This window comes from Microcaecilia unicolor, chromosome 14 (assembly GCF_901765095.1).
Source record: "Microcaecilia unicolor chromosome 14, aMicUni1.1, whole genome shotgun sequence".
Lineage (NCBI taxonomy): Eukaryota > Metazoa > Chordata > Amphibia > Gymnophiona > Siphonopidae > Microcaecilia > Microcaecilia unicolor.
The window spans coordinates 7442801-7470562 of NC_044044.1; the positions used below are offsets into that span (position 1 = coordinate 7442801).

The 27762-nt window shown below is 43.0% G+C and overlaps 1 protein-coding gene across 1 annotated transcript in view; it reads left to right on the forward strand.

Moving 5' to 3' along the window:
* The first annotated feature begins 10145 nt into the window (after positions 1-10145).
* The window catches only part of LOC115457752 (extracellular calcium-sensing receptor-like), a 45039-nt gene continuing 27422 nt past the window's right edge, over positions 10146-27762 (forward strand). Inside the window, exons 1-2 of the mRNA XM_030187329.1 lie at positions 10146-10170; positions 24966-25170. Of these exons, the coding sequence (XP_030043189.1) occupies positions 24983-25170 (188 nt within the window). The 5' untranslated portion in view covers positions 10146-10170; positions 24966-24982. The remainder of the gene's footprint in view (positions 10171-24965; positions 25171-27762) is intronic.

Sequence of the window (27762 nt, forward strand, 5' to 3'; positions counted from 1 at the left end):
TTTTTAGGAATTGGTGTGAGTAGAATATTGCCGTGTTCAGATGGGAAGGAACCTTGTTGAAGTAGGAAGTTTAGGTGGGTGGTGAGTTCTGTTATGAGTCGTTCTGGGGCATTCTTCATCAGATAATTGGGACATGGATCCAGGTGGCAGTGGGACTTGGAGAGTTTGGATAGTGCTGAAGAGATTTCTTTGGTGCTAAGGGGAGCGAAATGTGTCCAGTATCGGTCTGCTGGGATATCATCAGAGTCAGGGTCGGGTCCGTCTAGGAAAATGTCGATGTTGGTGTCATCATGTGGAATTGTTTTGCATAGATTAGTGATTTTTCGTTGAAGTATTTGGCCATCTGGTCAGCAGATGGATAGTTTGAGGGTGAAGTCATTACTGGGTTCGTATTGAGAAGATTTTTTATGATTGTATATTATTTTTTTATGTCGGTTCTGGTGGTTATGATTTGTTTTGTGAAATATGCTCTTTTGGCTCGTTTAATGTCATCCTTGTATTTCTTTTGTGATAATTTCCACGCATTAAAGGTGAGGTCATCTTTTGATTTGCTCCATGCCTTTTCTAATTTCCTGGTTTCTTTCTTTAGTTTCTTTAGTTCCTCGTTGATCATGCTGGTGAAATATTTAGGTTGGATGGGGTGGGTGTGTATGGTGGGACAAACATAACAATATAACAGCATAAGTACAATTGAGAAATGGTATGGTGATTAAAAGATAGATGAATCATTACACTTAATATTACTAAGATATGCTAGTAAGGCAGTCTGGTGGTTTGACTTACAGTCTGTTTTGCTCCAACCCAAGGAGACCCCGTCTGCTCTCCATCGACTCTCAGTCCTCTGGGCTCTCAATGAACCTTGTCGGGAGCTTGTCTGTGAAGGGCCCGGGTAGCTCAGCTTTCGCCTGCTGATTGGGCTGACTCCCGAGCGCCGTGGAATCTCTGAGCTCTTTCATTAGAATTTGGGGACAATGGGTCAATTTTAGCAGACAATGGAAAAGGTGCCGGTACTCAGTACCCCCAAGTACCCCCTCAAAAAAAAGCCCTGCTGTTAACTGTCAAAGGGTCAATAAATTTGCCATACCCTCTGAGGTCAAAAGTTACCCCCAAGCTAATGTTGTGCTTATTTGTATTAACTGAATCAAAATAATGTTTATTTATGCACTCTTATTTATTACAAACCTTGAAATAATTAAAATGTATACATTTAAAATTAGTTACTGTAATTGTTAAAATGTCTTATAGCAGGGCTTACATTAGAACACTCTTATTGATTCAAAAACTTTGAAATATTTAACAATTTGAAAATTTAAAATTCACAGGCAGGGGCAAGGAACACCAGGGGCTACACTTCCTACCCCTCACATGCTGTATTATCCTTCCTTGTCCTTTCACCCATCTACCATCAATCTCTCCCTTTTCAAAATAAATCACTGAGACATAGGACTCTTGTATGAAGAAGTAGAATTTATTATTGCTGCTGCATTACAACATATCTTAACCAATTATAATGCATACATAATGAAGACAAGTCATATTTCCCATTTGCAAATCCCTATCAAGACCTAACTTCACCTCACCAGTCAGTTAGCTGTAGAGACACACAGCTATTTACTCATTACAATACTTCACACATTTTCTGACTTGCATGTATATACAGACTATGAAAACTCGAGTACATCTCAATTATTCACTTCACTTTTGGGTTTGTCATAATATGGAAATGTAAAAAAAGAGTTTAAAAAGGGGGGAAGGAATGAAGGCTGATGAAGGGATATATTTGGGGAATTACATTAACTTGCACTGTAAGGTTTAAGGACATTTTCTCAGAACATAAATGTCATGCAATCCGGAATGGTGAGCCCTTGGACTGCAGACAGGACTGCAGCAGACAAGACCTCTGGGAAGGCACAGAGCAGAGGTGAGCCAGACACTTAATCCAGATGAGGTACAAGACATAGCAAATAAACAGTACACACTCCAGGCAAGGTAGAACTAGAGCCTGGCTAAAGCAAAAACCAGGAATAGAGCTTGACTAATGCAGGAACCAGGAACAAAGGAAGGACAAGCATACGGGCTGCAAGGCCAAACTGGAACCTACTCGTACTAGAGGGAAGGGAAAAGAAACAGAATGGAATCTCTTGAGCAAGTACTACTCAAGCAGTGTACACACACTGCACTAAACAGTGCCACAAATAGGAGGTCAAAACACCCTACAAACAGTCAAAGAAACAGAAGGGAAAAGACAACCCCACTCAGGCTCACATAGTAGAATCAACAAGTAAAAGATAACAGGGGAAACCACAAAGGGAGACAGCACAGGGCTGTGCTTAGAACCACAGCTATATGGATGAATAGTCCAACTAACTCAAACAGAATATCATACAGAGAGGTAGCTCAGGGCTGAGCTAGTAGTTACAGCTAAACGGAAGAGCCGTCCACTCATTCCACATAGAGAGGCAGCTTGGCTGAGCTAGTAGTCACAGCTAAACAGAAGAATAGCCCACTTGTGCCACACAGAGAGGCTGCTCAGGGTTGTGCTAGTAGTTACAGCTAAACAGAAGAGCCGTCCACTCATTCCACATAGAGAGGCAGCTCAAGGCTGAGCTAGTAGTCATAGCTAAACGGAAGAACCACCCACTCAAATAGAACCAAACAGAGAGGCCACTCACGGCTGTGCTAGTAGTCACAGCTAAACGAAAGAATAGCCCACTTGTGCCACACAGAGAGGCTGCTCAGGGTTGTGCTAGTAGTCACAGCTAAACAGAAGAGCAACCCACTCAAACAGAAACCTCACAGAGAGAACTCAAACAGAAAGCACACAGGAAAATCTCAAGACAGGGCCACACGGCCATCATAAAGGAACACTCATGGCTGTGCCACACACATCCAAGGATAAAGGGAAGCCATGCATAGGAATACACAAGGCAATGCCACAGAGTCAAATAACAGCCAACTCTCTTGGCTCTAATCCTCGACTTCTCTTCACCACATTGAACTCTCTCCTCAAGGTGCCCCCTCCCTCAACTCCCCCTTCATTATCTCCTCAGACCCTTGCTGAATTCTTTCACAACAAGGTTGAAAAGATAAACCTTGCTTTCTCTACCTCACCAGCTCTCCCTCCACTAGTCCATTCCCCTCTCTCTCCTTCCCCTCATTCCCTTTCCTCCTTTCCTGAAGTTACTATTGAGGAAACTACACTTCTCCTTTCTTCCTCAAAATGTACCACCTGTTCCTCTGATCCCATTCCCACCCACCTTCTTAATGCCATCTCTCCTACTCTTATTCCTTTTATCTGTCACATTCTCAACCTCTCACTTTCCACTTCGACTGTCCCTGCTGCCTTTAAACATGCTGTGGTCACACCTCTCCTTAAGAAGCCTTCACTTGACCCTACTTGTCCCTCTAATTACCGACCCATCTCCCTCCTTCCTTTTCTCTCCAAATTACTTGAGCGTGCTGTTCACCGCCGCTGCCTTCATTTTCTCTCCTCACATGCTATTCTTGACCCATTACAATCTGGTTTTCGCCCTCTCCGCTCAACCGAAACTGCGCTTACTAAAGTCTCCAATGACCTATTACTGGCTAAATCCAGAGGTCAATATTCCATCCTCATTCTTCTTGATCTTTCCGCTGCTTTTGACACTGTTGATCACAACATACTTCTCGATACCCTGTCCTCACTTGGATTCCAGGGCTCTGTCCTTTCCTGGTTCTCTTCCTACCTCTCCCTCCGCACCTTTAGTGTTCACTCTGGTGGATCCTCTTCTACTTCTAACCCTCTGCCTGTCGGCGTACCTCAGGGTTCTGTTCTTGGTCCCCTCCTCTTTTCTATCTACACTTCTTCCCTTGGTTCATTAATCTCATCCCATGGCTTTTCCTACCATCTCTATGCTGATGACTCCCAAATCTACCTTTCTACCCCTGATATCTCACCTTGCATCCAAACCAAAGTTTCAGCGTGCTTGTCTGACATTGCTGCCTGGATGTCTCAACGCCACCTGAAATTAAATATGACCAAAACCGAGCTTCTCATTTTCCCCCCCAAACCCATCTCCCCGCTTCCTCCGTTTTCTATTTCTGTTGATGGCTCTCTCATTCTCCCTGTCTCCTCAGCTCAAAACCTTGGGGTCATATTTGACTCTTCTCTCTCCTTCTCTGCTCATATCCAGCAGACCGCCAAGACCTGTCGTTTCTTTCTTTACAACATCCGTAAAATCCGCCCCTTTCTTTCCGAGCACTCTACCAAAACCCTCATCCACACCCTTGTCACCTCTCGTTTAGACTACTGCAATCTGCTTCTTGCTGGCCTCCCACTTAGTCACCTCTCCCCTCTCCAGTCGGTTCAGAACTCTGCTGCCCGTCTCATCTTCCGCCAGGGTCGCTTTACTCATACTACCCCTCTCCTCAAGACCCTTCACTGGCTCCCTATCCGTTTTCGCATCCTGTTCAAACTTCTTCTACTAACCTATACATGTATTCACTCTGCTGCTCCCCAGTATCTCTCCACACTCGTCCTTCCCTACACCCCTTCCCGTGCACTCCGCTCCATGGATAAATCCTTCTTATCTGTTCCCTTCTCCACTACTGCCAACTCCAGACTTCGCGCCTTCTGTCTCGCTGCACCCTACGCCTGGAATAAACTTCCTGAGCCCCTACGTCTTGCCCCATCCTTGGCCACCTTTAAATCTAGACTGAAAACCCACCTCTTTAACATTGCTTTTGACTCGTAACCACTTGTAACCACTCGCCTCCACCTACCCTCCTCTCTTCCTTCCCGTTCACATTAATTGATTTGATTTGCTTACTTTGTTTTTTGTCTATTAGATTGTAAGCTCTTTGAGCAGGGACTGTCTTTCTTCTATGTTTGTACAGCGCTGCGTATGCCTTGTAGCGCTATAGAAATGCTAAATAGTAGTAGTAGTAGTAGAGACAAATGGGAGGTAAAATGGAAAGGCTGCTTTTACATACACAAGTCAGATAAGGAACAGTACTCACAACAGCCAGGAAACAAACACAGCAGACAAAGAGTTAAAGTATGCTAAAGGGAAAGGCTGCTTCTAATACACAAATCAGCAAAGGAGTAGTGCTCATAAGAGCCAGGTAACAAACACAGCACACAAAGGGTTAAAGCAGTCTAAAGGGAAAAGCTGCTTCTAAATACATAAGTCAGCAAAGGAGTAGTGCTCATAAGAGCTAGGAAACAAACACAGCACGCAAAGGGTTAAAGCAGACTAAAGGGAAAAGCTGCTTCTAAATACATGTCAGAAAGAAGCAGTGCTCAGAAGAGCCAAATAACAAACACAGCACACAAAGGGTTAAAGCAGACACAAGGGAGTGGCCTAGTGGTTAGGGTGGTGGACTTTGGTCCTGGGGAACTGAGTTCAATTCCCACTTCAGGCACAGGCAGCTCCTTGTGACTCTGGGCAAGTCACTTAACCCTCCATTGCCCCATGTAAGCCGCATTGAGCCTGCCATGAGTGGGAAAGCGCAGGGTACAAATGTAACAAAAAAAAAAAAAACCTGGAAGGGAAAGGGAAACAGGCAGAGAGAGAGAGAGCAGACACAGGAAAGAAGATGACAACAACCGGCTCTCTGAACAAACCTAGGCAAGAACTACACACACAAACAGTACAGGCTGTGCGTGAAAGCAAAAAACAGAAAAATAAACCATTCAGGTTCAAACAAGAATCACACACACAGGGAAACAGAAGAGGCGTAGCTAGAGAGCATAGTTCTCCCTTATATGGTGTGTAGCCCCGCCTAGTGCATCCCAGGATGCACTGGACAGGGCTGGGCACCGCCATTTTGCAGCGTCGTAGGAAGAGGAGGGAGGCAGGCTGTGTCCTTCCTCCAACCCAGGTATGGGGGCGGACAGGCAGAGAGGGAGGGAGGGCATCGGATCGGATGGCAGAGTGGACCCTTGCCAATGCTGGGAGTTAGGTTGGGTTGTGTTTGGTTGGGGGAGGCTGGAGGTCCAGCGGACCTCCATCCCCCCAGTCGCTGGGGGAGGCGGCGGCGGCCACTAGACCACCAGGGACCATTTTCGGGGGGTTGGGATCTCCAGCCCTCCCTGAACCTGGGGGGGTGGGATCGTCGGGGGGACCGGAGGTCCGCCGGACCTCCAGCTCCCGTTTTGCCTTGCTCGGGGCAGGGGTAATCAGGTCCTGGTGGTCCCATAGATCTCCAGCCCCTGTGTTTGACAGGTTTGGGCTTTTGACAGCCCAGATCTGTCAAACAAGTGCAGGAGGATTGTGGTGAGCGCATGCTCAGGCACAATTCTCCCGCACTTCTACCCCATGATCAAAGATAATTGCTTTGGTTAAATTTGCATGCATTATCTCTGATCATCCGTGCGGTAAAGCCCCGCGCTGTTCCAGCGCTATTTTTAGAGCGCTGTTTGGAACAGCGCGGGGCTTTGATCATCTTCCTGCTAATGAGGCAACACCTAAAAATTAGCTACAATTTTCCATCACTCTTGAGATAAGGTGTATATTTAGTTTAGAAAAGAACCAGAATTGTTGTTTAGTACCAGTAGCACCTCCATTGCCACCAGGGGATGGGCCCCTCTTAGCATGTGTGGCTTACAAATGCTGTGGCTTCTGAAGTTGGCAAGAGCCTCCCACCCCCTTGAAAGCATACCAGCATAAAACCTTCAGTCAGGTGGACCTCGTAGACCCTATGAAAGTCAGAGCCCAGTCCCTTGGGCATACTAGGCCCACTAGGTCACTCTCTGGCCAGACCTCATCAAATATTTCCTTTCCTGTCCACCACACCAGAACCATGCTGGTCATGTTTTCTCAATGGTGAGCAACAAAATGAGTCCACACAGTTTGCTGCATATGTTGTCTGAATTTGGAGAATGTATGTGAGTTACAAATAAGGATCTTTTATACGTTTCTTTGCATTTTTCTTCACAGTTACTACTTTATTTTTAGTTAATTATTGTTATGTTTTCATGTTGTTGTCAATTATAATTATCCATGCATTCTTTGTATTTCACCCTGAATTGTAAATTGCTACAGATTAAAAATGTTTTTAAAAAGCAAACAAATAATGAAAAAAATGACCTGCACCTGATCCGATTTTTATTAGGAACTCGTATTCATTTTTGGAAAGAAAATCAATGAGGAAATTTTCAGATTGTATATCTTTTAAAGAACCAAATGGACAAGAGGCTTATTTAAACCAATTCCTTATTTATTTCACTCATTTGTAGTAGCAAACTGTAACTATTAGGATAGAGGAAAACAGCCACACTCTAATCAATGCTTAGCCCATGGTAATTAGCACTTTTAATTCTTACTGCCTTTGACAGATTTAGCCTTGGATATTCAATGTCAGGTCATGTCTGCTCCCCAGCATTGACTATCTGAGGTTTAGTTGGTCTGCGCTAGCCTCTGGTCTTATGCGGTTTCTAGATAATATTCAGCCATGACCTGCATAACACATGGAACCCGGGTCTCACCCGGTACTAGCTCTGGACCTGGGCCACAAAAACAATCTCTCACACTTCTTCAACTCTACAGTCTCTGCTCACTCACAGACCACACGTGCCCTGCACTTTCTTCCAGTCTCCTTGTAGTTGAGACGGGGTGGGTAATGGTTCGGAATGGCGATTCGGGGGTTTGACATTGTTCCAGTTTTCGGGTTCCAGTCAGTTCTCCAGTCCAGGAACCACGTGACACACTAGGAGGGTTAATAAAAAACTCCAACTTTTTACTGTAACTTTGGCAAACTGGCAACTTTTAACTCAGTGATCCTGAACACAGTCAATGATATGAACTTCTTTGCATCACAGCTTAGAAAACATCCCCCTAAAAATAGTCATACTTCTTTATGGCCCAACATTGAATATCTAGGTCTAATTTAGCCGACAATAGTTAACGCTTAAAAAATGCTGACCACTGCTTGACTAAATGCTGACCGGAGAGAAACTCCATCAGCCTTGTACTGTTGTTGCCTTTACTCCTATCTTTGTTCTTTTCTTTCTTCTTTAGCTGTTCTTGCCTCTGTTGCTGCGGCCAGTCTGTAAGATTCATAGAACTGTATTTAATGTACTGTGACAATAAAAGGACAAATTGTACAAGGCACACTGCTCAGAAATAACATTGTATATATATGCAGATTTTCTGCCAGCTGTGAACACCAGTGGCAAAACCATAGAGCATCTTCTCTCAACCCATGGTGTGTGAACTCCTTTGCTATATCTGACACAGACAGGGAGTACACAGGAAGAAGTTTTGAAATTTGTTGTTGTCTCTTGCTGTAGGGCAGGAAGCCACAATCAAGTGCAAAGGCTGCAGGGAGGAGGCAAAAGGCTCAAGAAGGGAACCTGTTTTGTACCTTTTCTGGTTCCTTCTTGTGCTGTATGTCTTTCTCTTGTATCTATCATTCCCATGGTTTCTACTCCTGGACTCAGGATTGAATCTGATATGTTGCTGTCAATGCAGCCTTGACTGCTCCATGAACTGGTCATGATGTTTTTTTTCTGAGATTGGGTGATATTATGTTGGGGCTGTTGAAACCTTGTTCTTTTTGTGAGGGGCAGTAGATGTGTGTTGTGGTCTCCCATGTCCCATAAATACTTCATCAGCACTTACTACTACTACTTCTATGTATCATTTCCAGGGCTTTTTTTTAGGGGGTGCTGAGTACCGGCACCTTTTTCATTGTCTGCTAAAATTTGGCCCATGGTCCCCAAGTTTTAATGAAAGAGCTTAGGGCCTACACACCAATTCTGCCTTGTCATAGATTCTGTGACTGGTTGTAGAGCAGCTGGCTATTGTGGGGTGGGTCCCTCAATGATCACCCCAACCCTCAAGGGTGGCCTAGCATTTGAGTACCGGCACCTTTTTCTCTAGAAAAAACACACTGATCATTTCTATAGTGCTACTAGACATTGAACATGTAAGAGACCAAGCCTCTGTTGTTGTGGAGGGCCACTCGCTCCTTTTCTCAGTAGCTTCATCTCTTCTCTTCCTCCTGTGGATGTATATGTATATATATATCTATATATATATATATAGATATATATATCCTATATAATAAAAAGCACCTCCAACGTTCTGAAGCTTAGAAAATGAAGCCTTGAAGCATTTGTGCTCTCTGTAAGGCTGTATCCATCACCTGAATTGATGTCACGTACTTCCGGGTACGTCACACGCAGCACTGACCAACCGCACAACAGCAGCACGAGGCACACAAACAGACTCAACAAAATAGCTCAACCCGCGTGCCTAGAAACAGATTCTCACACGGACAGCTGAACGGCAGCGGCCACCAACAGACACGTCAGCCGTGAAGCCCCTAACGGTACCCCCTCCGAGTTCCAGACCCCTTCTCCTCCTCCCCCTCTCCTATGAGTTCCAGTCCCCCTCCCTCTTCTCCCTCAACAGTCTTCCTTGGTTTCCTGCCGCCCAGCCATAGCTTAAAATTCATTTTGCTAATCTGCCTGAAGTCGTGATTGCAAAAGAAGCAGAGTACAGCCGGCTAGCCTTCAGCTTCCTCCTTCTCTCTCAGCTGTGGTCCCGCCCTCATTTCCTGTTTATGCAAGGGCGGGACGCTGAGAGAGAAGGGGAAAGCTGAAAGAGAGCCGGCTGTACTCTGCTTCTTTTGCAGTCACAACTTCAGCCAGGTTAGTAAAATCAGTTTTAAGCTATGGCTGGATGGAAGGAAACCAAGGAGGGCTGTTGAGGGAGAAGAGGGTGGGGGGGGGGGGGGGGTGGAACTGAAACCCAGGGGGAAAGTGGGGTTTGGGGTGTCACTGGAGAGGGATATGAGCCTGGATTCCCTACTCTACATTGTACTGCAGTGACCATCAGGCTACTCCAGGGACCTGCTTGCTGCTCTAATAGAACTGGCCATAACATATGAAACTGTCATAGAACTTTACTGCTTCTTTCATATTTCTGGTGGAAGGGGGTCAGTGACCATTGGGAGAGTAATGGGGGTCATGCATTAGTCCTTACAGTGGTCATCTGGTAATTTTATGTAGCTTCTTGTCTCAGAAGGCCCTGCAAGCTCTACTATTACCTGTAGCTGAATACCTCAAGCCTGCAGTTCACCTCTGATCTCAGAGACAATTAAACTAACCTCAGCTCCAAAGTCCTAGACCATGGAGAAGAAAGAAAACTAAAAGGATATTAGGACTCAGTAACCAGACAGATGGTAAGTTACTAGTTGTTTATTTAAACCCAATTTGGGGAGTAGAAAATGTGGAGTTAAAACATTAGGTTCTTTTGTTGCATAAAAATACATTTAAACATAAACTAATAACAGAATGTTTCCTAACGGGTGCAGCGGTATAGCTTAAGAACAACAGTGAAACCAACCACTTCTGGAGATACAGCACTGGCCACCAACAATCACTGGAAGCCGGGGGCCTCCCCCGGACCCCAGGTAAAAATTAAAAAAAATAAATATAACCCACCAGGTTATATTTAGGACACCTTTTTCTGACTTAGTTGTGATAAAAACAAGTGTAGACCAAAACGTCTAAATTATAGCCATGGACATTTTTGCTTTGTTTCATTATAGCAGAAAAACGCTCTCAAAATGCCCCCTTGTGATTTGGATATACAGTGCAATACGCTTAAGTGCAAAGGTCTGGGACCAAAGAAATGCATGCAGTTAACCGGAGTGTGCACTTAACCGTTGTGACCCAAAGAAGCTTGACATCTGAAAAACATATGTACAGTACTGTTTATTATTATAAGTACAGTATACAGTCTCCGTTAACTGACGTTAGGCTTACTTGAAGTAATCAGTTATAGTCCTCTGTACTCTATTGGGTCTGTGAGTTCCATAGACTACGTCTGCCAGATGGTAAAAACAGTCATAGCACTGACATCCAGTGGCCTCCAGATAGGCCCACACGGTGTTGAGACTTTCCAGCGCTCTTGCAAAAGTGACAGGAGGAGGTTGTTGAATTTCGTCAGCATGTGCCTTGCTGCTCATTTCATCTCCTGTTTCATCATCGGCCGTTGTTGCCCGCGTGTAGGCGCATATCTTCACATCAGTGCTGTCGTCAGCTGTTTGTAGATCGTAATCAACAGCTACATAGCGATGAAACTCCTCTTCAGTAACACCGGCTGGGATGTCAATAACCTGTTCATCTGACGCGTTTGCAACAGCTGCATCTAATATGTCCCTTTTCACATCCTTAACAAAGCCTGCCCGCTTGTAGCAGTTCAGAATGGTTGCCTGTGTAACATGATTCCAGGCTTCTTTCTGCATATGTAGGGAATCCAACAGTGATAGATTACGAGCCAGTTCAACAGCATGTTTATCCTTGCCAGTCTGGTCATCCATAACGCTCATCAGACGATATAGCACAAGAGCCCAATAATGTTGTTTGAAATTGGCTATTATGCCCTGATCCATAGGTTGGATCAGAGAGGTAGTGTTTGGTGACAAGAAGACTACCTTGATGTTAGACAGTCTGACATTATCCCTGTGTGCAGCACAATTATCACAAAGCAACAAAATCTGACGCTTTTGTGCCCGCATTCTAGTGTCTAACTTCTTTAGCCACTGCTTCCAAATTTCCCCAATCATCCATGAATTTGCGTTAGCCTTGTATGACACAGGAAGTTGCTTAACTTTCTTGAAGTAACGGATCTGTTTGCTCTTTCCAATGACGGGGGGTTCCAACTTCTCACTCCCATCCATATTGCAGCAAAGGAAGATCGTCAGTCGGTCCTTCGACGTTTTACCTCCAGTAGTTTCGGCATGTTTGAATGCAAGTGTTCCATCAGGAATCGCTCGCCAGTAGAGACCGTTTTCATCAGCAATGAAAATGTCACGAGGTGCAAACTCGTTCAAGATGGTAGGTAGAACTGAAACAACCCAATTTTCAGCACCAAAGTCAACAGCGTCTTGTTTCTCACCATGCTGTTTCTTGAATTTTATGTTGTTCCTCTCCTTCCATCTTTCCAACCATCCAACAGTGGCTTTGAATTCAGTTAGTCCAAGACTTTCAGCTAGCTGATTAGCTTTCTCCATAAGCAGTGGACCACTGACAGGAAACTTTCTGCTCCTGACTCGAGAAAACCACCGAAGAAGAGCATCTTCTACCTCCTCAGCTTTTCCCGCCCTTTTACGTTTCCTGTGTGGATTTGTATTGTTTTGCCAGTCTTCCAGGAGCTGATCTATCTGCTTCAAGACATGTGATATTTGACTGGGATTGACACCATATTCTTTAGCAATAGATGCTTGACTTTGTTTGTTTTCTAATTTTTTAAGAACTTCTGTTCGTTCAGCCAGTGTTAAAGTCTTACAGTTCCGCTGTGATGATGACGACGAATCTAGTGTACACTCTAACAACTTTCTTTTGCTTATTCTGCCTGTGGCAGTTAAAGGAGCAGTAAATTTGAAATCTCGGTAGTTGTCGCGCGCCAATCGGCTTCCATATTCCGTGCGCATGCTTATGCAGAGCCATTCCTGCAGAGGAGCGGTCTTAAACCATGCATATAAGCGAATCTTGCACTTATCAGTGGTGCGCTAAACCGAAGTTTGTCCCCATAGAAATTGACGGCGCCAAAAACTGGAGCGAAATACAGCATGCAGTTAAACAGAGCATGCGCTTATCCGACGTGGACTTAAATGGAGTGCACTGTACTGCATATGAACAGCTTGAAAAAAAAATCTGAAATATATGTTTCAAAAATAACAGTTTGGACGTTTTGGAAAATAAAATGCCCACCTGCACTTTGTGTCAATTTTTGGACCACCACAAGCTGAATAGTTGGAGTGAGGAGTGGAGATATGAAAATAGCTTTACTTATTTATTATTAAAATCAAACCTTTAAAAAAGCAAACATTCCATTGACTGATCAATGACTTCTATGCAGCCCTAGAGTTTTTACGGCAGAACTCTCCAGGGATATTTGTTAAGTTTGACAAATTTGCTATTTTTGTGCATACAATCCTGCTTATTTTCGAAAGTGATCACCGGCCATCTTCCGACATAAATCGAGAGATGGCCGGTGATCTCGGAAAAGTGGCGAAATCGGTATAATCGAAAGCTGCTTTTTTGACAGCATCACCGCTTTCCCGTCGCCTCGCCGGCGAAAGTTCAAAGGGGCATGTCGCTGGCGAAGCGAAGGCGGGACATGGGCAAGCATGGGCGTGGCTACCAGATGACCGGCTTTCGCGGATAATGGGAAAAAAGCGGCGTTAAGCAGTATTTCGCCGGGTTTACTTGGTCCTTTAATTTTCACGACCAAGCCTCAAAAAGGTGCCCCAACTGACCAGATGACCACTGGAGAGAATGGGGGATGACCTCCCCATACTCCCCCAGTGGTCACCAACCCTCTCCCACACTAAAAAAAATAAAACACTTTTTTGCCAGCCTGTATGCCAGCCTCAAATGTCATACCCAGCTCCCTGACAGCAGTATGCAAGTCCCTGGAGCAGTTTTGAATGGGTGCAGAGCACTTAAGGCAGGCAGACCCACGTCCACCCCCACTACCTGTTCCACTTGTGGTGCTTAGTGTTGAGCCCTCCAAACTCCCCCAACACCCACTGTACCCACATGTATGTGCCCCCCTTCACCCATAAGGGCTATGGTAATGGAGTAGAGGTGTGGGGAGTGGGTTTGGGGGGGGACTTGGGGGGCTCCGCATCCAAGGTAAGGGAGCTATGCACCTGGGAGCTTTTTTTTTTTGTATTTTTAAAACATTTTTAGAAGTGCCCCCTAGGGTCCCCTGGCAGGTGCGGGGGACCAGTGCATTACAAATGCTGGCTCCTCCCATGACCAAATGCCTTGGATTTTGCCAGGTTTGAGATGAACGGCATTTTTTCCATTATCGCTGAAAAACAAAACCGGCCATCTCAGACCCAGCGAACTCTGGCATTTGGCCGGGCTAAACTGTATTATCGAAAAAAAAAGATGGCCACCCATATTTTTCGATAATACGGCTCTGGCCAGCTGTTGCGCCGCCGCCAAAATAGATCGCCGGCGACGTTCGATTATGCCCCTCCATGACACCATTCCTAATTCACAGTATGTGAAGTATGATCTCAGCGGGGTTTAAAAAAACGTTTGGATGGCTTCCTAAAGGAAAAGTCAATAGACCATTATTAAAATGGACTTGAGGAAAATCCACTGCTTAGATGTAACGTATATAGACAACCTATCTAGCTTTGCTTGAAATTTAAATCAAGCCTGTTGCTCCCAATACAATGAAAAATATTTCTGCTACTTTGTCTTTGTATCTGAATGTATTTTTTAGTACTTAGTATTAACCACATTGCTGTGTATACATGAATGGCAGTATATTGTTAAATATATCATAAACCATATTTAAGGACCTTGTCCTTCTCCATCTAATTCACAGATTTAATTGCTTGAAGCCAATACCTCTATCATCAATGCCGGTGTGGTGTTTTTGCCATTATAATGAGTTCCTTGCATCTAACTTTTTTGATTTGTGGAAATGAGGATTTCCCAGGTAATTATAATTTCTTGATTCTCCATAATTCTCTTACGGTGATGATACCAATGTATTTCCATTACAACAACGTTATTGAGTCTGACATTCAAAGCAATTTAAATGGCCAATTACCATTGTTTAGTGCGTGAGGCCTTACCTCCTCTTTAATAGGTGGTGATGAGGGCTCAGACAGCAAATCGCTGCTTGCCAATATTTTTATTTTGATCTCCCTTTAGGACAATTCCAGCTGCTGTAAGAAGTGGCCTTGGTGCACAGTAATGCCATGCATTCACACTACCTCAGGCCACTTTTACCGCAGCTTTGTAAAAGGACCCCTTAGTTTCTTGTGTGGTTTATTCCAATTTTCATTTTGCTCTATTTAATGTAGAAACACATTAACCTGTTGTAACACAAGACACCAAAGCATTTCAAACACATGTTTAAACATGATAAAATGATTAGCTAAAAGTGAAGTTTTTTGGGGGGGTCCCAATAGCACTCTTGTGTTCCACCAGTCTTACATATAATGGACGTGAAGTTTGACCTACATAAAGCTTCTCAGATGGGTATATTATACAGTAGATGACAAAATCAGATCTACAGGATGTAATTGATTTCATACTTGAAACCCACAGGCTGTAAACTACTGAGTAGAAAATGAATTTCTGTTCTCCTCTAGTATGGTTTCTATATCACCTTGGTGCCATTTGATGGTCAAATGTTTTAAAACAAAGACTTTTAAATCTTCAATTGTGTGGTCAGCTGTTTGCTAATTTTCAGTGAGTGACGCAGACTGGATACAGTGTTTGATTCAACTTCTGTGTTCTATGATTCTTGTTAGGACCATTTTCTTTTCGTTTTTCCATTGCATGGGTATATGATCACGCAGGGGCGTATCTGGACTCCGGCGGTAGGGGGGGCCAGAGCCAGAGGGAGGGGGCACATTTTAGCCCCCCCCGCCGCCCCCGCCGCCGCCGAGCCCCCACCGCCGAGCCCCCACCGCCACCAATGACTCTCTCCACCCCCCTCCCGCCGCCAACCCTCCCCCGCTGCCGTTCTTACTTTTGCTGGCGGGGGACCCCAACCCCCGCCAGCCGAGGTCTGCTTCCACCTGCCGCTGCCGTAAAAACTTCTTCTTCAGCCGGCGGGGGACCCCAAACCCCCGCCAGCCGCCCCGCGGTGTTTAAAATTCATCTTCGGCCTCCGTGGCCGTGCTGCTGTGATAGGCGCTGTTGAAATCCACTTCGGAGTCTGACGTCGTTGTACGTTGTACGTGCTGCGACGTCAGACTCCGAAGTGGATTTCAACAGCGCCTATCACAGCAACACGGCCACGGAGGCCGAAGATGAATTTTAAACACCGCGGGGCGGCTAGCGGGGGTTTGGGGTCCCCCGCCGGCTGAAGAAGAAGTTTTTACGGCAGCGGCAGGTGGAAGCAGACCTCGGCTGGCGGGGGTTGGGGTCCCCCGCCAGCAAAAGTAAGAACGGCAGTGGGGGAGGGTTGATGGCGGTAGGGGGGTCCAGGGCAAAATCTGCGGGGGCCCAGGCCCCTGAGGCCCCACGCAGATACGCCCCCTGTGATCACGTAAACTACAGAAGAAGTATTACAATCTGAATAATGTTTTAAGCTGAACTTTTTGCTGGTTTCTGGATCTGTTAAATCTGTAATCTTCATTGAATGTGTGCAAATTGAGCAGTGTCCACACAGATAATGCCCCTTAATGCTGACGGAAGTAGGTATAATACCAGCAGGCAATGTAGATGGTACCAAAATATCTCAAAGGTTCTTGTTACGAGTTCGTACAAAAATGATGGTTTTATTCTTGAAACATGAGTGATTTTCAAGAATTGACCAAAACCTTTTAATAATCCTTTTAATGTGGTAAGATAAATGAACTAATTTCAGAGTGCATGCCAGGTCCGGCAGTGATCTCTCTTCTTGTGATGCAAGTAAGGTTTCACGTTCGGTTGTGAAGGCTTTGTGATATCCTTCTCTAATTGACCTCTCAGGGTATCCTCTTTGAAGTCACCAAAATTCTGTACACAGTCATCTCAACCTAAGGAATTGTGAATATGGTGGATGATGTTTCAATGCCTACTGATAAGAGCTTTTCAAAATGGAGATATGTGTTTTTATTTGTCAGTTTTCTATTTATGGTAGTAGTGAATGAATATGAAGTTTTGTGAATTAAAATATCTAAAAGAGAAATGGTGTCATAATGGTATTGCATATGAAATCTCAAATGTTGATTTCTGGTGTTGAGTCAGGTGAAATAGATCCCTTTCATATGATAATGTCATCAATGTACCATTTATAAAATCAGACCTCATAGGTGAACGGATAGTCTGTTAGAAAAGTATCTTCAAAATGAGCAACGTACAGGTTTTCCAGGTCCAGTGCATTGGATAGCAGTGTCTTTGGATTGGTGAAAAAATGTGCCCTGGAATGCAAAGAAATACTTTGTCAATGCAATAGTGACTAACATAAGAATGAACCTGTTTGGAATGGTCGTAGTTTGACTGTTTCATTTGGGGGGGGGGGGGCAAAGGCTGGGGCGGAGCATATTAGCATATTCATTTGCATATATATATATTTATTCACATGAATATGCTAATATGGAGGGAGGAAGGTAGTCTTGCCAGAATGTGGGTGTCGTCGTCGATAACACACTGAAACCTTCTGCTCAGTGTGCTGCTGCGGCTAAGAAAGCGAATAGAATGTTGGGTATTATCAGGAAAGGTATGGAAAACAGGTGTGAGGATGTTATAATGCCGTTGTATCGCTCCATGGTGCGACTGCACCTTGAGTATTGTGTTCAATTCTGGTCGCCGCATCTCAAGAAAGATATAGTAGAATTGGAAAAGGTGCAGCAAAGGGCGACTAAAATGATAGCGGGGATGGGACGACTTCCCTATGAAGAAAGACTAAGGAGGCTAGGGCTATACAGCTTGGAGAAGAGACGGCTGAGGGGAGACATGATAGAGGTATATAAAATAATGAGTGCAGTGGAACAGGTGGATGTGAAGCGTCTGTTCACGCTTTCCAAAAATACTAGGACTAGGGGGCATGCGATGAAACTACAGTGTAGTAAATTTAAAACAAATCGGAGAAAAGTTTTCTTCACCCAACGTGTAATTAAACTCTGGAATTCGTTGCCGGAGAAAGTGGTGAAGGCGGTTAGCTTAGCAGAGTTTAAAAAGGGGTTGGACGGTTTCCTAAAGGACAAATCCATAAACCGCTACTAAACGGACTTGGAAAACTCCAAAATTCCAGGAATAACATGTATAGAATGTTTGTACGTTTGGGAAGCTTGCCAGGTGCCCTTGGCCTGGATTGGCCGCTGTCGTGGACAGGATGCTGGGCTCGATGGACCCTTGGTCTTTTCCCAGTATGGCATTACTTATGTACTTATGTACTTATGAAATAATTTCCTGAGTAACAGCCATAAAAGATAATGTTCCAAATTTTTTTTTTCCTGGAGCATCTGTTGTTTGCTAGGACTGTAAGTTAAGAAATTCTATGAGTTCAAATGAGGTCTCCTCTCAGTAACTATGTGACACTGAAAAACCTGCTATACTGCATTTCAGAGTATACAGCTGGAACTGTATAACGGAAATAGCGCTCTGACTGCTAAAATCTTAGAGCTTAGATACACTATTAGGATTTGGCGCGATAAGCAGGTTCATAATGAGTATTACTATTCTGCTTTACTATACACTCTGTGAACCTTAGTTAATGGCTGCAAACTATTCCAGCCCGATCTGTTTTCCGAGTACCTGAAATGGGCAAACCTCCTTTTTTTAAATTCCAGAGAGGGATTAGGAGTCCCAGGACACAGCGAGCGTCGCGTAAAAGCAGCAAGCAAGCAAGCAGCCAGGCTCGACTCCGTCCTTCGCTTCCTGAATCCTGCCCTCTCCGCGTCTCACCTTCCTCTGATGGCATTTCCTTTCAGGCGAGCGGGACGCTGAGAGGGCAGGATTTAGGAAGTGATGGACGGAGTCGAGTCTGACTGCTTGCTTGCTGCTTTTACGCATCATCCACCCGTTCGCCGCTGCAGGAAAGAAGATTATGTCATCTTCGTCATCTTTGTCATTTGGGGGGGCACTGCCCCCCCTCGCCCCCCCAGTCTACGCCAACGAATGTGACATGTGGTGATCCTGCCCCTTAGAGGGGCATAATGGAACGGCGCCGGCGAAATAGACCGCTGGCAATCTATTTTGGTGGCGGCGCAACAGCTGGCCGGAACCGTATTATCGAAAAAGATGGCCGGCCATCTTTTGTTTAGATAATACGGTTGGAATTGGCCAAAGGCCTTGGATTTAGCTGGGTTTGAGATGGCCACTTTTGTTTTTCAGCAATAATAATAATAATTATTATTATTATTATTAGCAACATTTGTATAGCGCTACCAGACGCACGCAGCGCTGAACACAATACAAAGAGACAGTCCCTGCTCAAAAGAGCTTACAATCTAAATAATACAGACAGACAAGAAAGTTACGGGTTAGGGAAGTAATGGGTGAGAAGGGAGGAAGGGACGAGGGGAGCGCAATTGTGGCTAGGAGCCAAAAGCAGCAGTGAAAAGGTGGGTTTTCAGCATAGTGGAGGAGTGGCCTAGTGGTTAGGGTGGTGGACTCTGGTCCTTGGGAACTGGGGAACTGAGTTCGATTCCCACTTCAGGCACAGGCAGTTCCTTGTGACTCTGGGCAAGTCACTTAACCCTCCATTGCCCCAGGTACAAATAAGTACCTGTATATAATATGTAAGCCGCATTGAGCCTGCCATGAGTGGGAAAGCGCGGGGTACAAATGTAACAAAATAAAATAGATTTGAAAACAGATAGAGATGGAGCTAGACATATAGGTCCAGGAAGTCTATTCCAGGCATAAGGTGCCGCTAGAGAAAATGAGCGAAGCCTGGAGTTAGCAGTGGAGGAGAAGGAGGACGACGAGAGATTTGTCCAGTGAGCGGAGTTCACGGGGAGGAATGTAGGGAGAGATGAGAGCGGAGAGGTAATGGGGGCTGCAGAGTGGATGCATTTAAAAGTCAGTACGAGAAGTTTAAACTGAATGCGGAAGCGGACAGGGAGCCAGTGAAGTGACTTGAGGAGCGGGCTAGTGTGGGGTATAACGATTCTGGCGGAAAACAAGTCGTGCCGCAGAATTTTGGACAGATTGGAGAGGAGAGAGATGGCTGAGTGGAAGACCAGTGAGAAGTAAACTGCAATAGTCTAAGCAAGAGGCGACAAGGGTGTGGATAAGGGTTCTGGCAGCGTATTCAGAAAGGAAGGCGGAATTTTGCTAATATTGTAGATAAAGAAGCGACAGGTTTTGACGATCTGTTGAATATGGGCAGAGAAGGAGAGAGAGGAATCAAAGATATGGAAGCTAAAAGCGGCCATTTTTTATTTATTTATTTATTGCATTTGTATCCCACATTTTCCCACCTATTTGCGGGTTCAGTGTGGCTTACAATACATTGTGAATGATGGAAATACAATTTGTTACAACTCGGTTATGGATTACATTGTGAGGAGTTATGCGAAGACAAAGTCAGAGTATCGTTAAGGGAATAGAACAATGGAAAAGAACAATGGAAAGAAACAACGGGAAACTGATAGGGCAACAAAACAAAAGTAGGAGAACATTCGGTATAACATTTTTCTGTGAGTAAAGGTATAAATGTGGTAACATTACGGGGGATGGGAATTCAGAAGAGAATGTATTGATGCATTACTAACAGTGTGTGTGGACTTCATGTATTTTGATCCTTTCAATAAATTTTATCAAAGAGATGAGTCTTCAATAATTTGCGGAAGTTGGTTAGTTCGTAGATCGTTTTCAGGTTGCGTGGTAGTGTATTCCAGAATTGCGTGCTCATATAAGAAAAGGTTGATGCGTGCACAGCTGAGGTTCACTAAAGATGTTATACAATGGTGACCACATGAATGACTGAGGGAGAAAAAATATTCTCACCCTCTCAGAGATGCACAACAATCCACCAGTGACTGCTGCTGAATTTATACTGCGTTCCCTTTAACCCCGTTTGCCTTCAATGTGGTTCATTTGGTGTGCTTTTGTTTTAGATTCGAAAGAACAAAGCTTTTATTACAATCATGACATGTTTCTCTAGGGCAATTTATCTAAATGGATTTATATTGTGCATACTGAAGGAATAAACCTCACTCCTAAGCCAGGATATTTGGAGTATAATCTCAGTCTCTCAAATCTACTACTGCAGTGTGGATCTTTTGGGGGTTTCTTAGGTCTCAAAACTGAGTGAAGCTTTCATTACACTCAGCTTTTGATGTTTTTGTAGGTCTGAAAGCTGGTGTGAAGCTTTTATTACATTCAGTACATATAAATGGTTTGTTTCCCTTGTGTATCTTTTCATGATATCTTAGAGATGAAAGGTGAGTGAAGCTTTTATTACATTCAGTACATGTAAGTGGCTTCTCTCCAGTGTGAATCCTTTGGTGATATTTTAGATATGAAAGTTGGGTAAAACTTTTATTACACTCAGTACAAGTAAATGGTTTCTCTCCCGTATGATTCTTTTGGTGAATTTTCAGGTGGGAAAGCTGCCTGAAGCTTTTATTACACTCGGTACATGTATATGGTTTCTCTCCTGTGTGATTCTTTTGGTGCATTTTTAGCTGTGAAAGCTACCTGAAGCTTTTATTACACTCGGTACATGTAAATGGCTTTTCTCCTCTGTGTATCATTTGGTGATATTTTAGATTTGAAAAGTAAGAGAAGCTTTTGTTACACTCTGTACATATGAATGGTTTCTCTCCCCTATGCACCATTTGGTGACATTTTAACCGTGAAAGGTGAATGAAGCTTTTGCTACACTCAGAACATGTAAATGGTTTTTCTCCCTTGTGCACCATTCGGTGATATTTTAACAGTGAAAGTTGAATGAAGCTTTTATTACACTCAGTACATGTAAATGGTTTCTTTCCCCTGTGCATCATTTGGTGATATCTTAGATTTGAAAAAAAAGAGAAGCTTTTGTTACACTCTGTTCATATGAACCGTTTTTCTCCTGTGTGGATCAACTGGTGATGTTTTAGATTCGAAAATTGAGAGAAGCTTTTGTTACACTCGATACATGTGAATGTTTTTTCTCCTGTGTGGATCACTCGGTGAAATTTTAGATGTGAAAAGCGAAAGAAGCTTTTGTTACACTCTGTACATGTGAATGGTTTCTCTCCCATGTGAAGTATTTGGTGATTTTTTAATCTTGAACACCAAGCGAAATTTCTGTTATACTCGGGACATGTAAATTGTTTCACTCCCATGTGGCTCATTTGGTGTCCTTTGAGCTCTGAAAGGTTCTTGAAGCATTTACATGTAAATTGTTTGTCTCCAATGTGCAGCAGTTGGTGTTGTTTTAGCTCTGAAAGCCAAGCAAAGCTTTCCTTACACTCAGTACATATAAATGGTTTTGCTCGTTTGTCTTTTTTGTAACTTCTTTTCTGTATTTGGAGCTTTGAAGACCAGGGGAAGCTCATCAGACCATGAGGACATACGAAACAGATACTCTTCTTAGATGTAATACATATAAATCCTTTCTGGTCTTTTTTTCTTTTCTCCTCTCCTTTCTCAAGGATAGAAGTCATGCTACTACTATTATTATTTTGAAAGGGTCTCTCTGCTAAGTGTCTCTGGTGCCCATGGATGTTACTAAGCTCCCTGCAATTTCTCTCATACTTTGGGACTCTTTCTAGTGAGTCACCTGCAGGTTCTCTCTTCTCTTCTGCTTCCTGCTGCTAATTCCTCATCTTTTTCCTGTTCGGTCCCCGTGAAATATTCTCACAAACATTTTCTGATTGTCTTTGGATTTGTTCCATTGCTACAGGATCTTCTTGATTCTTTTCTCTCTTCCTTCCTTGTGGGATCAGCTGATTTGCTGTGTGACAGTCATCTCAACCCTGGCTACATCCAAGGCATTTGGTTGTGGGAGGAGCCAGCATTTGTAGTGCACTGGTCCCCATGACATGCCAGGACACCAACCGGGCACCCTAAAAAATTTTAAAAATACACAAATAGCTCCCAGGTGCATAGCTCCCTTACCTTGAGCCCCCCCAAATACCCCCTAAACCCACTCCCCACAACTCTACACCATTACCATAGCCCTTATGGGTGAAGGGGGGCACCTACATGTGGGTACAGTGGGTTTTGGGGGGTTTGGAGGGCTCATCACTTAGCACCACAAGTGTAACTGGTAGGGGGGGATGGACCTGGGTCTGCCTGCCTTAAGTGCACTGCACCCATTAAAAACTGCTCCAGGGACTTGCATACTGCTGTCAGGGAGCTGGGTATCACATTTGAGGCTGGCAAAATAGTTATTTTTGTTTGTTTTTTTTGTGGGAGGGGGTTGGTGACCACTGGGGGAGTACGGGACAGTGATTCCCGATTCCCTCTGATGGTCATCTGGTCAGTTAGGGCACCTTTTTGTGACTCGGTTGTGAAAATGAAAGGACCAAGTCACACCGGTGAAATGCTCCTTAAAGCCGCTTTTTTTTCCATTATGGGCTAAAGCTGGCCATCTGTTAACCCCGTCCATGCCCGCCCATGTCCTGCCTTCGCTTTGCCACCGACATGCGGATTTCGATTATACTGATTTGGCCGCTTTTGAGATATCGCCGGCGATCTCCCGATTTGTGTCGGAAGATTGCCGGCGATCTCTTTCAAAAATAAGTCTGTTAATGTCCTCTCAATGATATTCAAAGCTTTTAGTATTACTGAATAGCACATAGGCAGATCTGCATGTAAGTCAAAATTAATGACAACATCAATACTTGATGATTTTCCTGCTGCTTTTTGTCCTGATTTAAAATGGTGAGAAAGAGGAAATAAAGTGATAAGAGGGGTAAAGGAACACCCTCTTGCTGCACCCACTTCTGGTCCAATGGACTAACATCTTCAACATCCGGGTCCGATGAGTAAGCCAGTGAGTGCACCACTGGGGATGCTGAGCCGTTGGGGACCAGATTGCAGTGGTAAGGTGGGATCAGAAATGGGGCAGGAATCAGAACCAGGGGGTGCCACATCAGGAGAGTTTCACGCTTAAGCAGGGGATCAGATGGAGATATGCTCAGGTGCAGGGGATTAGAATAGGGGCTAAGGACCAAGGTAGATTGGAACCAAATAGGGTGGTTTAGGGGAACTCCCTGATCCCTCTCAGTGTAGTCCTATCAATATTCAGGCAGGACTATGTGGGTAATGGCTGCATATCAGCGAGGACCTATCTAACTGCCATTGGGAAACAAATGTCTGGTCATGTCTGAATCTTCAATGCCAGTTCTCAAACACAGACCAGCACTTGATATCTGGGTTGAATTCAGCCAACAGTTAAAAAAAAAAAAAAAAAGGCCCACTGGAACTGGTTAAATATTGATCAATATATTTCTAAGTGAGGTTGGTCCCAGAATGCCCCAAGTCCATCCACCACACACAATTGATCCCTTGTGTTTTCCTGATCAATAAGTACAGTAGAATCAGGGTTGGAAGCATTTCTTGACATGGTTCTGAACTTTTGTGCATAAGGCTTTTCATAGTGAAGACTGTACTAAGTTAAGTGGCAGACTAAAATGTATAAGTCCCCCTAACTACCATAGTTAATGTCTGATCTTAGCAGGTTTTTGAATATTGATCCCAAGTTATTTGCATATAAATATCAGACATTGACGTTGATATGAGAATTTACATGTTGTCTTGCATTTTAACACAATGTATGTTATGCAATTTACAGTCCTGCTCTCAGTGTGGGGACTTTTGGGCAGCTAAAAATCATATTGGAACATGGCTGAACATGGCAGATTTTTATTTTGATATATAGAAATTGCAAGTGTTTAAAAGGTTACTGAGAAATGGAGCTGTTTGTAAAAGTGTAAGAGTGAGATGTGACTGAATGTGCATGAGGGTGAGAAGAAGTTGTGCAAAGTTGTTGATGAAAAGAAAATTATTCTAAATATTTCTCTTTCTTAGCGAACCCTTTAAAGTAACCTAATGATGGCATGTTATGATGACATTTTCTGAGAGTTGTTTTTCTCAACTTTCTCATTCACAGTGTCATTCTTCGCTCAAACATAATTATGGGAACACAGGATCAATAACAAGTTTAGAAGTTCATGTTTCCCTCTATTGAATTAGCTGAAATGGACAATTATGTTAGTCTATCTTAGACCAGTCCACAGGAGACCTGAACCAATGTATCATCACAGCTCTGTATTTTTATATACATGTGGCCTGCAATTAGAGGGCACCATGGACCAAGGACAGAGAAACTAATCATAGTTTCTCCTGAAATAGATGTTTGTGTAGATCAAGCAACAAATCACTAGAGTCAAGAGAGACAGCAGAACACATTATTTTAAGGGGAAGCTCTGTATTCCTTCTGCATTCAGTAAAGGATGACTCTGTTAAGACAAAGTTACAAAAAAGCTTTGATGTAGATACAACTAGAGCTGGCCCAGAAGACTTTTGATTGAGAAAATGATTTTATGTCTCTTATTTCTAGGATTGAGTAAGGTCTTGATGAGAGTGTATGCAATAGTTAGCCGATGCCAGACAACTATCCTTGCGCATGAGAAAGGTTATTATACAGACCAGAGCTACTTTCTGGAAGGTGACCTGATCTTGGGTGGAATAATTAAGATCAGCTACCCTGCATGGAAGACATCCTTAAACTTTAGAAACACCAATGAAATTGAATCCTGCAGAAAGTAAGTATTAACTTACATTTTTTTTGCATAGAATCATCTGAAACAAAGTGAAATCTTTTACAATTATGCATGACAGAGTCTTGACTCAACAGATCACTAACATGCAACAGATTTATGCTAACTGTTCTCTTCCTTAAAAGATGCCTTAAAGAACAGCATTTTAATCTTTTATACATAAGCAAATCATATAACATTTTCTGAAACTTCATGTAGACTATTCAAGAGATTGAAGTTTGGCTCCTGCCTATGAAGTTGCCAACTTTGTGAGCTGGATCATCTGTAGGCAATGTAGAAAATGTAACTAGTGTTAGTGACTGTGGTCTACCAACAGCCTCTTCAATCAGTAGGGGTCAATTTATATTTATATTAGCTTATAGCCCACTTCCCCACTTTTAGGACTCATGCAAAAACAAATAAACTCAATAAAACAAATACCTAATGAATCTACTGTAAATTACACACTAAGGGCCCTGTTTCTTAAGCCGTGGTAAGGGCATGTTAGCATTTTTAGCATGTGCTAAATGCTAAGTCACTCATAGAAATACTTATTTATTTATTTGCTGCATTTGTATCCCACATTTTCCCACCTCTTTGCAGGCTCAATGTGGCTTACATTATGCCACAATGACAGTCGTCATTAACGGCATGAGATGAACAGAGTATTATTACAATTAATGTACAAAGATATCTGGGCAAATATAACATTTAGCACATGCTAAAAACACTAGCACACCTTAGTAAACAAGACCCTAAATAGTATTGTGATGTTGCTATGATAGAGGCATCCTACATTTATCCTGTCAAAGCAGCCTATGGGAAAAAGGAGATAATATACTTATTAAATGAATGCGCTTCTATTCACACATGTCTGATAAAAGATGGACTCTCTAGAGTTAAGGCACACATCTTCCTCAAAGTTTACAAAGTCAATTAAACTTCATTACAACAAAGTACTAGTGTCTCAAATACTTAATATATAATGTTCCACTTGCTAATAGCTATAGAAAATGTCACAAAAGCAATACAAACAGTTCTTTCAAACATATTTCAAATAGTGCTAAGTAACGAATCATTCACATATACATCTCCCATCAAAAGCAGCAGCAGCAACAGTGGTTAACCTACCAAAGCACATCAACAGCTGGTTTAATAAAGGATCCTCATAGCAATATTGGAATTGCGTTTGATAGAACTGTTTGTATTGCTTTTTGCTTTTGTTGAGTTTGCTCTAGCTATCAGCAATTGGAACATTATTTATTTATTTTATTTATTTATTTATTTATTACATTTGTATCCCACATTTTCCCACCTATTTGCAGGCTCAATGTGGCTTACATAGTACCGTAATGGCGTTCGCCATCTCCGGTAAAGAAACAAATACAAAGTGATGTTGTGGTTGAATAAGGTTCATGTGTTATAGACACGTTGGGGGAATCACAGATAAGAAGAGTTATGCAATGTTCATTACAAGCTTTGGTTTCGATGTGATGCAGGGTTTAGGCACTTAGGTAGGATCGGTGGGGTATGCCTTTTTGAACAAGTTGGTTTTTAGTGATTTCAGGAAGTTTAGGTGGTCGTACCTTGTTTTCACGGCTTTACATATTAAGGGACCTGTTTACCAAGGTGCAGTAGCATTTGTAGCACATGCTAACCATGCAAATCTCCATAGGAATATTATGGCCATCTACACGGATAGCGTGTGCTAATGTTTTTAATGTGCACTAAAAACGCTAGCATGGCTCAAGCGCACCTTGGTAAACAGGGCTCTAAGTTTTTTATTTGCTTTAACTCCTTGAGGATCTTTTATTAAGCTGTATCTGTGTTCTGTTACATTCACTACCATTTTTGTGCTTTTGGAAATGTGGTTGGTAGAATTATTTGCTTTGCTTTCTGATTTTGTGGGTTTTGCTGTAGCTATCAGTAAGTGGAACATTATGTATTAAGTAGGTGAAACACTAGTACTTTGCTGTAATGAGGTTTCATTTGACTTTGTAAATTTTGAGGAAAATATGTGCCTTAACTCTGACAAATGGGAATAGAAGTACATTTATTTTGATATGTGTATTATCTCCTCTGTCCCATATGCTGTTTTCAGAGAATCAATAGGATGCCTCTATCATAGCACAATCACAATATTATTTAGTATGTAATTTTTATTATTTATTTATTTTTCAATTATCTTCAAAACGTTTATAATTTCTCTTTCGTTTTTAGTAGTTTAAAACCAGTATGTCAACACCACTGGGTATGTATTGGTAAAGATGGATGGTTAACAATTATTTATGATTTTTACATATGAAACATGACCATGTTGGGCTTTTAATTATTTATGTATTATTTTAGTGTGAATAAATGTACATCTTGCACATCTTGGAGTTTTGAGATCTACTGTTTTTGCTAAAACAAATAAACACTATATACTTCTTCAAAAGAATTTCCACAATTATAGTAAAAAATAATCAAATATGAACCAGTATTTGAAAGTCCAGATAATTCTAACTCTAAAAAGCACCTGCAGGGAGACAAATCTTCAAAGTGGGATCTGTCTTATTAATAAATCTATAAGAACAGCAAAAAAGTAGCAAGATCAAC